This window comes from Hippocampus guttulatus, chromosome 9, assembly GCF_054856545.1.
Source record: "Hippocampus guttulatus isolate MCC_2025c chromosome 9, RoL_Hgut_1.0, whole genome shotgun sequence".
NCBI classification, from domain to species: domain Eukaryota; kingdom Metazoa; phylum Chordata; class Actinopteri; order Syngnathiformes; family Syngnathidae; genus Hippocampus; species Hippocampus guttulatus.
The window spans coordinates 12406603-12422186 of record NC_141269.1 but is presented as its reverse complement, the minus strand read 5'-3'; the positions used below and the strand labels follow the sequence as shown (position 1 = coordinate 12422186).

General features: G+C 41.7%; 1 protein-coding gene across 1 annotated transcript; it reads right to left on the bottom strand.

Annotated features, from left to right (window-relative positions):
* Positions 1-1817: 1817 nt before the first annotated feature.
* Positions 1818-13741, bottom strand: srp68 (signal recognition particle 68). The gene is made up of 16 exons (XM_086120581.1): positions 13573-13741; positions 13105-13171; positions 12884-12997; positions 12434-12629; positions 11613-11695; positions 11400-11509; positions 11213-11292; positions 10990-11130; positions 7093-7191; positions 6897-6961; positions 5485-5638; positions 5300-5394; positions 5102-5228; positions 4923-4998; positions 4791-4843; positions 1818-4267 (listed from the first exon to the last, which is right to left on the bottom strand). Exons 1-16 carry the CDS (start codon positions 13658-13660, stop codon positions 4040-4042), a joined length of 1776 nt encoding a protein of 591 aa, XP_085976707.1. The 5' UTR covers positions 13661-13741; the 3' UTR covers positions 1818-4039.
* Between the last annotated feature and the right edge of the window lie 1843 nt (positions 13742-15584).

The following is a 15584-nucleotide window of genomic DNA, read 5'->3' as shown; positions in this document are numbered from 1 at the left end:
CTCAAGAGGCAGTTACTTAAAAGTGATAATCTAGAGTAAAACATTAAAACCAACATCATAGTTTTTTTATGAAGTACAAAGAAGGATGCAAGAAATTAGTTTAAAGTTCTGTTGCAGATGATTCCAGTCATCTCCAGCAGAAAACTGAAAAGAGGAGTGAAGTACGGGCTTTTGGGATTATAAAGTGAATGCAGCTACTGGATTGTAGACTGACAGCAGTGTGATGGAATAATGACTGTAACGAAAAAGGATTTTAGCATTTTGTAAGGAAAAATAAACCAGTGAATTTGTCTGCGAGAATGGAATGAGGGCAGGGCCATGGCCATGGAAAGCACATTAGCCTCACAGTAGAGGTGCATGGTTCGATTCCGGCTCAGGCCTTCCTGTGTGGACTTTGCATGTTCTCCTCGTGCACCCTGGGTTTTCTCTGGGTACTCCGGCTTCCTCCTACATTCCAAAAATATGCATAGCAAGTCAGTGTGTGTGTGCAAATGTTTTTTTTTTTTTATCTGCGTGCGACCTGCGATTTGAAATGGCATTTTTCTCTTTTGCCACCCCACAATGACCAAATTGAATCTCGAATAAAACAGTTCAAATGAGGTAGTTCTTATTTCTTTGCTTTTAAATGTCTTGGACTTTTCTGGTTTTTACATTTCTTCAATTGAAATATTTTATTTTGCGTTTAAATGTTTTGTCACTATGTGAAGCACATTGTGTTACATTGCATATGAAATGCGCTGAAGCTACCTTGCGAGGAAAAAAAATTTCACCTTGGATTCATTGGAGAAACATTTTCCGAATTCAACGCGAGTTTGAATGTGATTGGTTAATTTGGAATTCAGCCACATTCCCAGAATGAGGGTGTGCGCACTTGTGTAACCACATTATCTCAGTTACCTCTACTCCCCCCGTCTTTATTTTGTTTGTTCTGTAGCTTATAGGTCCGATTTATGGTTTAATCCCGCAAACAGACTGTATTTGAACAGGACCATGCAGAGTTCCGATATTTACTGCAAATAAATTGAGATTTTGGCTCCTATTTATGATAAATATCTTAAACGGATGGTGTTAAATTATTTTTCCTAAACAGGTCAAGTGACCCCAACACACACACACACATTTTTGTGTATATAGCACCCCTGCAAATGCTTTGAAGCTATGGTTGCCTCGCAAACAACATCAGGAAGTAAAACTGAAATGTATGAGGTAGAGTCTCACGATTAAAGGGCTGCGGAATCATTTGGGAAAACGAGAGTAACCCAAGTGATGCGGTATCTCAGCTCATTCTGCATGACACACAAGAATCCTTATCTCCACCTCAACCATCATCGCTCTACCCAGGCAGGGCACATTCTGCATGACGCTGGAATGTGTGTGAAGCGGGTGAGCCATGCAAGCTTGACGGGGTTCCTAGAGAAAGTTCTGGTTGGACCACCATCATGTTAAAAATGCAAGAAAGACCACAGTTTTTCAGCGCGCGACAAACACGCCTTTGCGGCCGATGCAAACTAGTATGTATCCGACAAACCTACACACATCCACGCCCAGCTGAGGCATTTCAAACACTGCACACTCCCACCGCTACACTTTTTCAAAAACTTTGTAAATACACACTTTCCAGTCACATTCTAACCCCGAGAACAAAATGCCGCTGAATTTAAATGAACCACAGCAAAGACTAGGTGCAAATATACTTTATGTCTTCAAATCACTCAGCTCATTTATTTTGCTTCCAAACAAATTTTCATTTGGACCAAATCTTTTCGACTACGACAGGGGATGGGGGTCAGTGAAAATCAACTCAGGAGACAGAAAAATAGAGTGGGTCCTCAATTTATGGTCGCAACGTAGGACATTTTCAGGTTACAAAGAACACACAACAGACAAGTTCACGCAAGGGGGCGAAAGATGTCACCTTGCAACACAAGGCACCCTCAGTTCACCTGGCGCAAACTGATTTCATTTCATTGTTTTACATCCATCGCCCAGAAGCGTTTTTCATACAAATACTGTATTTACTGGCTGTGATAGGACTTGGTTATGTCACCACCATAGAATGGAACCCCATCATAAAACAGGGACCCCCCCCACCCACATCATATCGCAAAAGTAAATAACAGATCAGCGGTTTATTGATAAAATATCCAACAGTATATTCTGATGGGCTTAAGACGTACAGTACCGTGCAAAGGTCTGAGGAATCTTTAGATTTGATGTTTGCTATAAGAATAATAATGTTTAACGGGATAATTCATAGAGCTCGTTCAGGAGAGGCCACATTTCATGAACAATAAATATTTGAGTGTCAATTTTCTGTCGACCTGTTAGTTTTAGTGCTTCATACTAGTTACTCTTTTACTGTGTCAAAATTAACCCCTGCCCCACACACAAAATGTCAGGAACGGCATACAACTGGAACTTTGCCAAACAAAGGGTGAGTGACTCACTGTGCTGCAAAAGGGTCAGCAAAAAGCTTGTGCTTGCCTAAGACCTTTGCACAGTACAACATTTCTTGACAGGGACGATATCTGTGATTTAGAAAACAACATTTAAAAGACTCCAACATGGTCCTCTGGAAGCAAACAGGGGGTTAAGGGGTTAAAAAAAATAGTACAACTGTCATGTTTTTGTTAATTTTTTTCTTCATGATAGAATGCTGTTGAAACGACACACTGCTACAGTGTAAACAGTGGGCAGCTTGTATAGTAGTCGTATACTGTATACTGTCCACCGCATTACTCCGCACACGGCCACAAATGTCTAAACCACTGGCAACAAAAACGAGTAAACCCTGAAGTGAAAATGTCCACGTTGGCTTCAATTAGCTATTGGTACACACCAGTCCCATTTGGCTAGTTAGTGTTCCAGTTTTTCAGCTGCATTTCTGAGGATCTGTAAGGAAGGGGTTGGGGCGGTGGCATTTTAGTTGTATAGAGATAACTGAGGCTATATGAAGACAGCTAACTACCTCAAACTGAGCAGCGGCGTGAGACCTAAGTTGAACAAAATGACAATTACGGATGCTTCACTTTGGAGTGTAATCCTGTTGCCAGTGGTTTAAAACTTAAAAGTTTTGTATTGAGCTATTTTCAGAGTTTAGTAAATTTCTGGTATACAAGCTGTTTAGCTGACTGTCATATCTTCATCGTCCCATGAAAATATATGGTACTAGAATGTGAGGGGTGTACTCATTTATGCCAGATACGGCAAAAAGTGTGACATTTGGAAAGGCTGAAACAGTTGGACCATCATCTCTGTTTCCCACATGAAGACACAGCAAGACACCGTGAATCGCTTATCTAAAGACTTGACTATCCAGTGAATCTTTTTCTTTCCTTTTAGATAACGGATGGATGGACAATGGTCACAGTGCAAATCAAGAGTGGTGAACTTTGTATGCGTTTGAAAATTCAATCTGACACCCCAACTCTACTTGGAGGGTGTGAGTGTTCCATTACATTCCAACAACACTCTTTGTTCCCGAATGGTCTGAAGTGTACCAGAGCAGGCCCAGAATCCTTTTTGGAACATACCATTATATTTTCCCTATGAGCTCACCTAAATTCAGAGAGGAAGCCCCACTGCACTTGACTTGAGCACCATCTTCGTATCCGGAAGCAACTGACCGCCTTGTGCTTTTTACCGGTACATTGATCGCCTAAACCAGCGGGTTGGTTCTACATTGATGATATGTGAACCCTGACAATTGAGAGACGAAAACAAACAAATTAAAAATCAGGGCGGACCTGGAGGGAAGAAAAGGGAACAAGCAAACCAATGAGGTGCTTGAGGTCACATGATTGCAGGTATTTCATGAAGTGTACTGTGTCAAAGTGGCTTTCTGAGATAAACAACATGGATGTAAATATTAAGACATGGCAACTGGCTTAACCATGACAAGTCATTAAAAGTTGGCAGGTGGATTTCATGACATTCCTTTCTCCAAAACTCATCCGGTTGTCTCGCGCGGAGGCACTGAAAGTAACCAAGAAACATGATTCTAACAAATGCCACGAGGGAGGCTTTTCTTCTTTACGTTTTAGCTGCCGAATCCAAAGATGCCCTTGATGTAGCCGGTGAGGCCGCCCTTGACCTTCTGCTCCACTTTGTCATCCAGGGGCGGGAAGGCCACATGGTTGAGAGCCAGGTCAAAGAAGAGAGGCTTGCAAGGGATCGGCTGGAAGTCGGGCGGAAAGTGGACCAGGTTGGGATGCTTGCCCACGAGGGACGGGTCCAGGCGGAACGTCTCCAAGCGATCGCACAGAGGCTGGAGAGTCACGAGGATAACGTTACCGTGTTGACAAGTGACTCATTAGCGGAAATTGCTTCTTCGGACATGTCCACACAAATGTAAGGAGTGTTTAAAACCCATAATATCCTACATGACTGTCTCATTTCCACATATATGGCTCATGGTTGTGCTTAAAAACTAAGCATCTAGAAAGAAAAAAAAATGCTTTTAACTCAGGCTGAAAAATGAATCAAATGTAGTAAAATGAAATGTCAAAATCATAAAGGCTGCAAGAAGGCCACAGATTTGTTTGCATTGTTGTTGTAATCTGATTTAGGATTTAGTGATTTAGATTTATGCCATAGTTGTTTGGTCAAATGTTGTGAAGTTGTCATTGTACTCTTTTAAAAGACTGCAAGTTATGTCAATTCATGGTTCCAAATCAGGCAATGACGATCATTAGCATCATAATGTAGAACCATGTTGGCTCCTGTTGTATTTTTAGCCAAAATGTTTTTCAACTATCTGCATAGGTCTAGACCTAGTTGTTTCCTTTTACCGTGTTGTCTTTGATGGGCTGTGGAGTGGGAACGTCAACAGTCTCGCCAGTGTCTGAAACAAATAAGCATTTTGTCAGCTCCCTCAGGTAGCCCAAAAAAAAAAAAAAGTGAGCAGCTTTAACAGTCGTTACCTAAAATGGCTGCCGCTTGAAGAGAGTATTTTTCTGCATTGACTTTAGCAATGAGCTCCTGAACATCAGGCAGATCCTGCCGAGACCACAGACAACGTCAATGATTAAAACGCAAAGGCTCAGTGAACGCTTGGGTGCCCACGTTGAGGCTCGACTAGCAACATGCTGCTGCTCCCAACCTTAAGGCTGTTCATGCTCTTGGCCTTCGACTGCACCTCCTTAGCATACTTGAGCACCCTCTCGTAGAGCACCAGAGCCTCGCTCCACTTCTTCACCAGAACATAAGACTGGGCAATGTAGAAACACCTGCAAGGCACACAAACATAGTAAGTGTCAAAGGTGTGCAACGTATTAGTCACACATGTAGAGTGGCTGACCTGTATGCTTTGTAGGCCAGCGTCTTGAGGGAGACCTCTTTCTGAAAGGTGTGGTCGTCCTCCAGCCCGTGCAGGGAGGAGAGTTCAGCCAGACTCTGCGGGGACAACAGAGAGACCGCTTAAGCTTCCAGATGCGGTGTTTAGAGGAACGACACAGCGGTTATGTTCCACGTCCACACACTTGCCTGCAGGATAATGTCATAGAGGCGGATGAGGTCCTGTGGACGGGGGCCCCTCTTATTCTCATCCCCCTCAGGCTCCTTCAGCTTGGCCTGCAGTGTGTGCGCCATGCTCTCGTTCCTCTTCACCAGCGTGCACAGCTTGATGTAGCTCAGGTAGCTGGCAGATGACACCAGCAGCTTAAGCAAACGTTTGACTTCCTATCATATCTATGCTAATGATTCAAAAGTCACAATCGATACATTTGTCATCGCCTGATTTACAAATGGAAATGGAAAATTCCATCCTGACAACACTGGCTGGTTTATTTAAAATGATCATTTCTCTATGGGATATGGCGAGGGCTACTCTGGTTACGACGGAGTTCCGATTTTACAGCCAGATTAAGTGAGCAGACTTTGCAAATCATGAAGGGACCACCAAATCCCATCCGCAGCTGGGCCGTAACATCGGAAGGGAGAGGCGGTCTGTAGGCCAACAAAAAGCGTTGATCGACAGGGTTGTGGTTTGCCTTTGTGTGATGATATGTGTGTGAACGCGCGGGTCTGTGGCCTCTGTCCCAGTCGGCACACTAACACATGGTTTTGTTGCCATCGAGATGACCTCAGCTGGGATGCGGTGCACAGGAGAATGAGATGGGGGGGGGGGGGGGGGTAAAAATTCAAGCTGACGGATGTTTTGGGAATAGGCCGACAACATTTTCAGTCCGCCTCGAGTGTTTCACTGGAGCTCTCAATGGGAATCAATTGGCCGAGATAGTGATTAATTCTAGGAGTTGCTGCCAAAATCTCCACGTTCTCCGTTCTTATGCCACTGTGCAAACTATTGCCTTCAAATGTGACACATTGGGGCCTTCACAAACCAAAGACCACTTGCAGTGCATTTAGTACTTCATTCCAATTGGAAACGAAGAAATCTCCAATTGGGCCCATCCCAATTTCTTAGAAGGATTGTTTGCTCGATTTACGGTCCTGTTCGCTCAGGTAATGTGGAGCAAGACACACAGCTGTCTATTGATTGGTTGCCAGAGAATTTTTACTTGTATGAAAATGGAATGTAAGACTGGAATGCGGCAGCGATTGCGACAGAGGATCAAAAGATATGGTGTTCAGAGAGAAAATGTCAGCACACTACACGGAACACGTCCAGTTGATTCTCTTTGCTTAATTTATGAGCAACCAACATGCCGTGTCATTGTTGCTGTCATGCTAATTGTGTGGCTATCGATTTTCCACCTTTACATGTTAGAAACTAGACTTTGGTAAGCCACAATGAAAAATTCCAACATAATAGAGTAAACTATTGTTGGCTTGCACAAAAAAAAGGGGGGGGGGGCAGAACTTGAATACAGTATAGCAAGATTGAAACGGTGGCTGCGAAAATTACTCTGTAGATCATTGATGAAAACAAAAGCTACCTGTGCAGAAACTGCATGTTGGACACTTTTCCATTCTCAGCATCAGAACTTCTCTCTCGCTGCTTCTGCAAGCACGAGTAATGAGCAAACATAAAACATGTTAATTTTCGACATTTCAGTCATAGGAACACCCTGCAATTGAGCTATTTACAAAAAAAGAGAGAGAGAAGCTACTTCTTCGGTGAAATAATCGTACCGCCTCAGTCTTGAGCTCCTCTCGCACCGCTTGGATGGTGTCTCGGCACTCGGCCAGCAGTGTCTCATACAGATGCTCTTTGGTCTCCTCATTGGCTGCCTTCTCGAGAGGCAACAAGGAGATGAGATTAAAAGCAATCCAGAATCCAGTGCCAAGAAAACAAGAGGCTGGATCTACATTTTGTTAGAATCAATGTTTCCTTTGCCTAGATTGCATTTTCACGATGAGATGACAGATCAATGTGCTTCTGTTATAACATGTCGACGACGCCACAAGATATTTTCCGAAGAGCTGGTGACAAAGTTACATTTGATTATTACTATGAAGTTTGGACAATAAGTGCGATATTGTTCCCCAACGACACCCTGGTGATCAAAGAAGCGCGTATTTGCAATTTCCTCAATCCCAAGAGCATCTTGTTTTCATTTATATTTAGCTTCTCTTTAATTTACCGAAACTTGTGTGAATGCGCAAGTGCAAAAGGACGTTTGTCAAGCTTGGAAGCGTTGATCGAATAGAGCTGTCCACGCTTATGTTTGTTGCTTCGTACTATGACTGCGATACAACAGTTTTGGGTGTTCCTTTTATTGTTTGTTTGTTTTACTGTGAGATAGAAAGACTGTATCGTATTTGGACAACATATGTTTGTTGAAAATTGAAGACAAAGATGTATCCCCAAAAAGCAACCAAGGTGCTGCAGAAGAACAGGCCGTGAATTAATCCACGAATAGTGTTTTATCATATGTGAATGTGTGTAAAATGTGCAGCTTATAAAGCAGCACGGGTGGGAAAAGCTTCAGATTTTTTATTGAGGTGGTGCACCTTCGCAGACAGAATTTTGCAGTATTCATCGTCTTACTTTTTCGTCAACCTTCAAAAGAATGACATTGACATAAGTTATTTCACATAGAAAACATCAGGTGTAGATTAGAAGACCATTTTGATTTCGGTCCACATCTGCTGACATTTAGAGGTTGTCCCTTTAAACAAGCAGACTGAATCAGGGCGAATGCCTTCAGAGGCGCTGGAATTTGGGAGGCGAACGATCAGCTGCAATGCTGGTGTGTTGCTCAACACCTGAATTCGACACTTGCATTCACTTTCCGCGTGATTCAAGTCGCAAACTTGGAAGTCAATCGTGCGCGCGTGCACGCACACACACCTACACATAATAAGTGTGAGACTCCAAGGCAAGAACACATAGTTAGAGATATAGGTGAGAAGAAGATGGAGGTATGTGGCCCAGCAGGCTATTGATGCATTCCTGCACTCTACTCTGGTATCAATGATGCATTTTCTTCACCGTACAACCTTGAATTACTCATCTATACAGCTGTAAAATCAAAAAGCAGTGAAGGTCAGCAAATATACGTTATCAATACTTCCCTATGATGTGTGTTTAAAACCACATTTACTTTTAAAAGCACAAAAATTGACGAGGGAGCTGAGCGATGCACCTCAGGGGTCATGGTGGTATTTAAAGTCCCGCACTTGCGTGGCAACACCTTGCTACGCCCAGCATAACCGGCGCTGCCTGTTCTACATGCTCTGTGGTTGAGGAGGAGGGCTGCATGCATGCAGACTGACACATACAAAATGGCCCTTCGGTGCACGGAGCACGTAAGCTTGTATCAATGATGACTTTGTGTACAGAACATGAAATCTTGCGACTTTTACATCCATACCTAGCGCTATGGGAAAAAATAAATACATTCTGCAAGGAACAGAAGTCAGGTTTTAACTATTTCAAGTAAACGGCAATACAATTGCATCTTCACGCACACACAAACTGGGTGTTGTCCTGCATTTGTGTGTGTCCTGATATGCTCAGAATGTAGTTGTACGAAGAGCGGAGCTGAATGCCAGAGGGCCTGATGGGAGTGCGCACGAGGAGTGCTTGCGACAAAACCCACAGGAATGAATGGAGGTGGCTCCGATTAGCCAATGGAGACTCAAAAGAGTACAATGACACCCACTGAACGTTTGGTCAACTACAGTATAGCCAGAGATTTTCACAAAGGTGAGAATCAGGTGAGGACAAGGTGTCGCAGACTACAGTGAATCTGACACTGGTTGACTTCCAAGTTGTTATAATTCCACCTAAATTTCACTAAATAAATTACTATAATTGTCATTTATTCGCGGCTCAAACTGTCACCAATAAATAAATAAATAAAGTTGTACAAGCATACTTTCACACCTTAAAGAATATTAAAAGGTTATCTACAGTATAAAAAAATTGTTCTGTTAAAGTACTGAACAGGAAGGGTTTTGCGGAGTGATGATAACGCCACCAAGTGGTGTTTTAAAGGTGTTGCTGGAATTGGCACAGCATCTGCCAAATAGTCATTTATTGATTGATAGACTGGTTACACTTCGGTTCCAGGTTGGCTGCGCCCTGGCTTCATGGATTAGTGCAGCATCTGACTTCCTCATCATATGCAAATCCATCTGTAAGAACCCAAGCCCTGATTGGTGGACTGTTTTCATGCTCGTTTCTGATTGATGGACTGGTTTCACGCTTGCGCCTGACTGGATGGTCAATCATCTATCCCCACTTGTTGGCTGGGATGGGTGAAAGCAGGGAGTTTGGATGCGATCTGAAACCAAGTATTACCTGGGCCAAATATCATGATACAGATATCGACACCAGAAGTGGATTTTCTTTTCTTTTAAACACAAAACTGTGGACAATATTCTACATGCAGCATGACGTCTTTTATCCACTGGTGAAAAGGACACTTTGATTCGCTCCTCTTTCATCTATAACTGCTTCAGACAACAAAGTGTATGCAGGAAAGTGGTTAAGAGTGCACGATTGTCTGTGTCTCATGTGTTGTTTTATGTTGAGAGGGAATACATTTCATCTGTGCTGTATGTTACACATACAGTACATTTGGCAATAAAGTTTATCCAATCCAATACATGTGCTGTCGTTGCCCTCACAACTCATCAATTGAACTAATCTACTTCAAACTATTTTGTTCCCTCTTCCATGTCACCTTGAGGTGTAATACATCTGTGTGTACTGTGAAATATAGGCAGTAAAGTTGTGCTTTTACAGTTTTTTTGATTATTGAACAGGATAGGAATGCTGCTTTTCACCAATAAAATGTATAATATTCTATTACAAAGCATATTCAATCGTGCAAAATTATTTTTATGTACGATGACAGAAAAACTGTACCGCCATATTTATTACGGCTGGACGATTATGGAAAATAATCTAATTGAGATTTTCTTTATTATGACAAATAACATGACATGTATTGTAGTATGGAATATAAACGTAGAGGCAAATAAAGCAGTAATTAATATCAATGTTCATGACAATTACAGGCATAAACTTAATAAATACTTTTAAAGTGTTATTCGTGGAATACGTCTCAATAACAATTTATGGTGCAAATCCACTTTATGCTTTTGCAATTTGGTAAACAAGGGATGCAAATTGAGACCATCCAAGCTTTGAGAAGATACAGTTGTGATGGATCTAATTTTTGAAGCAAAATTATGCAGTCCACTGACTGTACTTCAAAGTATGTGGACTGTTATACAGCACCTGCATTGAATTTGTGGATGGCTGATTTTAAAAAATATATTTTGGTTGAATTTTTACAACCCAATACTTATTGTGATGTGGGGTTTTTTCCATCTTGCAAAACACAAAATACAGAAAAATTGACCCCAAAAAACTAAAACTAAAACTAATACCAATATATATATATATATATATATATATATATATATATCAGGGAAAATGCTCTTGCTCTTACAAATAAAACAACCCCCTCTGAATAAAAAATTAAAACCAAATTTTTCAAAAAATCTCAAAATGAAATCAAAACTAACAATAATGAAACTTCAGAAACAATTATAACCCTGAGGGATACTGACCTGAGCAATGGCAGCCTCATTGTCTGCTAGACCCAACAAGAAGATGCGAGCCTTGTCAATCTTGACGGGCACACTCCTCCCACGCCACTCCACCTCGCTCATGGTGGCCGCCTGCTTGGTTCTTGCCTGAGTGATCAGGGCCTGGGGATGGGAGATCAATGACCGTTGGTAAATTTGGGAGCAGTGATTCTTTAGTTTGTGAGCAACATCACAATGTTCTCACCTCTAGTTTCTCAGCCATCATGCCTCCACCCCCTCCTGTCAGTCTCATCTGCATCAAGTCATTGATGGCGTTCTGGTCACCTGTCAGACAGCAAAACCATGAGTGAGGGGAAAAGACAAGAAGTGAGATGATTACAGTTTCAAAGTACAATCTGTTAATTATTTTCACTATTGTCTACCACTCTTACCTATATTGTAAGCACAGTATCGGATGTTGGGTGATATTTCGTCCACACGCTGGCGATACAGCGCTTCCAGCTCGTCAGTGAATGCACTTGCAAGCTTTTCATAGATGGTCCTTAAAATCAAATTAACAATTTATCGTATTCCTCGACTATGATAAAAGGAAAACATTGAATAACTGAACATTATTTAAAATAAATGAGTGAAACAAGGCTCACTTGCACTTGTTGAAGGCCTCCATGGCGCACTTCCACTTTTGCAGTTCAAACTCTACCATGCCAGTCAGATATGATGTATAGGCCTGGAGTTACAAACAAGATGCAACATCAGTGACAATAAAAGTGCAGACACACACACACAAAAATATCTTTGGTAGTTCTATGGACGAGGAAAAGTCTTACATTTTGTAAGACGAGGTGGTTAATAGATTAAGTTACAAAATAACAACACTGTGGAAATCTTGGTATATGTGCATTGTAAATCATTGTCAACGTTGAAATCACTTACAACTCAATGAAAGAAATGTACTATGGGGATAAAACAAAAATCACGTTTTTTTCATATGATCCCATATTGATTATTAGAACCATTTTCTTTTATCGTTTTAAATTGACAATTTTAATGCATTTGTACTGAAAACTAAAACTATATAGTAGTTGAAAATTTAACATGAAGTTGATTTTAAAAACAAAATGAAAAGGATGAGGATACAAAAATATTACAACAATTTTTTACTAAATAATATAGAATTGGTAGAACAATGTAAAATAACAGGTGAGGCGTGACATGTGCAAGCTGAGCCCTTGGGTACTGTGTGATCTCATTACATTAGGGCAAAATAGCAGACTCCTTAGATGAATAAAAACAGATTTATTTTTCTGCTCAACTCATATTCCACGAACAAAATATAAATCAGATTGACATCACTTGTCAATGCAAATGGGATTAAAAAAACGATCTCACGGTTTATTGTGACAGGGGAAAATATATTGTCCTGACAGGCCTACGCACGGCACCATCAACAAAGGGTTGAGAGTACCTGTGCTTCCAGTTTCGTCTTGGCATCAACAGAGGGGCTCTCACACAGCTTCTCCAGCTTCTCACTGTGCTTGGCAGCTTTCCGGAGCCGTGCCAGCAGGTGGAAACGCTTACGCGGCTCCGTGTTGGCCTCCTGCTTCAATTGCATGGCATAACTCCATGCACGCTCTGCTTCCATCAAAACCAGAAGCAAGTACCTAAAAAGGAGGAACAAGTTGCATCAACACTCAGGGATCATCAACAAGTCAATTTCCCTCTGTGGATCCCAGAGGGCCATTTCATTTTCACCAAAATGATAATTTAATGCCCACAAATGCATCTCATCTATCTCTGCCTGCGACAGGCAAAATGATTAGATCTTCATCTACTAGATGGCAAAAAGTATACTTAACCTGTGTACCCCTCTGTCACCAATCATAAATTACAAAACAGCAATAATATGATTCCTTACCTGCTGTCTGAAAGCATCTCGACTGTTATTTTCTTCCCAACAAACTTGTGCCGGTTCCCCATCTTGAATCCAAGAGTCTTGCGTAGACGGCGCAGTCTACGAGAACAGTAGCCCCTGCAAAAGAGTAGGTACAGACAGCTTTATGGCAGGAGTCACAAGGTCATGCTTTTAATCTTCTTACAGCTACAATTGCGCGACTCGAGAACCAGACAGGCGCTTACCTGTATCTTTGGTAGTCCCCATGTCTGAGACCGTGCAGCTGCTGGGACTCCTTAATGATTTGCAAGACTACGATTCACAGATAAGGAATCTCAGCTTTACACACAAGCGCACTAATATTTCATCCACTTCTACACATTCCACGTGCACCCACCATTACGACAGTATTTTTACAACTGTTGGGTGTTTCGATATAACACGATGCGCGATTACTGGGCAACAGGAATAACACACTAAAACACACTCACACGTGCGCAATCACTTCTCATATGGATCTGACGCTCTCAATCATTTTAAGGCGAGATGGCAAAAGAAGTTGAATTGTCTGTCAGTAACAGTCTTCAGTGTGACACGTAGCCTAACATCGCGAGCCTCGAGACACGTAGCTGATATGCGAAAGTTAGCTTCGAATATTGGCAGTCTTGATTCGATAAAACACGCAATGGATATAGAACGCTGCAAAAAGATACTTTCAAGACCAATTCCTCCGCCCGGTGAATTTTCCTTATTTTCCTCCAAAGAAGAAGCTTTCGCTTCATTTTGCTTGGCTGTGGCCATTTCTAAATGCTAGCAAAACCACCGAGCACAACCACCGAGTGCAGACACGCTGAACAGTTCACGAATGGACCAATGACAGGAAAAGACAGTCTGGGAAATCTCGCGAGTTCCCCGTGTCTTCGTTCTTTCTCTTCTTCTGTTTTGTCATAGCGGTTTGCCAAACAACTTAATTGTGCATTACTGCTACTACCTGATATAGCGAGTGAGTCCTAATTTCCTCAAACGCATCCGATATTCTTTCTTGCTTGTGCTCATTCTCAAACCCACCGACTGCGCTATCAGCCGGTAGTCAAGAAAAAAAAATCAAAACTATAATACTTTGATTATCTACCTAGCCATTTTTCCCACAAACACATCTTAAATCAGGGGTGTCATACTCCTTTTTGTCACGGGCCACATTGTAGTAATGGTTTGTTTCCCTTGGAGGGCCGTTATGAATTTTGGGAAACCATATAAATGTTTCATCCTCTCCACATCTTACATACATAGCGCACAACAAATTGATGAATAATTAGTTTTAAAATCAGAAGTCAAGAATAATGACTTGTGGATTACATATGACAATTTGAAATTTTGGTTCAGACTTTAGCAAGCATCATGGAACTTGACATGTGTGATTTGCTTTCGCCGGCCACATAAAATGATGTGGCGGGCCAGGTCTGGCCCCCCGGTCCTAGACTTTGACACCCATGTCTTAAATCATCTCCCAATTTGTTTTCTAATCAAATTTGAGATTTATTCAAAATCCCTAAATTGTAGCAAGACTGAAACATATGAAAGCATTTATGTCCGACTGTGTTTCTTTCTCGAAAGGCCTCAGAATAGTGTAAGATAGAAATGCTCGTGAAGTGCTCTTCAAGAGCCTTGCTTTTTTGTTCTTTTTTTGGTATTTTTGTCTTTTGTTTTGTCACATGTTGTTTGTTGTTTCATCGTGTGGACCTGATATGGACTGTTTTCAGCGTTTTTTGGCCACGACATTCGTCAAAGGAGAAGTATCTGTGCTTGGTGGTTGCGCCTTCTCGGCAGCACGCCTGTACCAGCACAGATGTTGATTGGGAGGAATGTCGGCGCCATTGACTGTCGGTGCTGGACAGACCTGGGGTGCTTGTGTTTTTTGCGCCTGTAATGGGCAGCATTTTTCACAACCCCGTTTTGTTCAGTGGCTATGTCGGCGCTGTCGGACAGTCGGCGTTGGTGCGGCTGGATGGATGGCTGCTGAAGTTGAGGATGAGGAGAGAGGAGCGTTGGCGCAGAGCGCCGATGCGTATTTGGAACTGAGAGTCGCCGCTTGGAATTGAAATGGATTTCCATGGGACAGGAGAAGTGAACCAATCTCTTTTTTCGGCAATGGATGCTACAGCTTCTTGTTGACTTTGAAACTTAGCTTGTAGCCGACGTGTGCACATTTTGAGCATGACGTCTCTGATCCACTGGTTAAAGGACACTTTGATTCTCTCCTCTTTCATCTCAAACTGCTTCAAACAACAAAGCGTGTGACGGAAAAGCGGTTAGGACTGCACGACTGTCCGTGTTTTATGTTATGTGTTGTGTTTATTATTTTACTTTATGTTAACTGTTTTGTGAAGCGCTTTGTTACAGCTGTCGCTGTTGTGAAAGCGCTATATAAATCAGCATGTATTGTATTGTATTGTATTGTGATCTCAAGATCAAAGCTTATGTTCATACTTAATTCAAACCCTTTTTTAAAAATGCTTTGTTTGTGGCAAAAAAAATTCCATATAAATAATAGAATGATTTTGATAGAAATCTTTCTTTGGCTCTTTGGCTTATGGGCATGTTCCATTCCTGCAGTGGCGATGGAACAATCACTAATTTACATTCATGCAGTAGTGATGTTATAGTTACAGAAAAAACTACATTTGTATGTTAAACGCATCTAAGACAGAATATGAAAACACTCTGA

Coding starts and splice junctions, on each gene's coding strand:
- srp68 (XM_086120581.1), bottom strand. CDS start 13,660: ATGGCCACAGCCAAGCAAAATGAAGCGAAAGCTTCTTCTTTGGAGGAA. Junction 12,630..12,883: donor GAGATGCTTTCAGACAGCAG/GTAAGGAATCAT, acceptor CCTCCTTTTTAG/GTACTTGCTTCTGGTTTTGA. Junction 11,131..11,212: donor TGATGGCTGAGAAACTAGAG/GTGAGAACATTG, acceptor TCCCATCCCCAG/GCCCTGATCACTCAGGCAAG.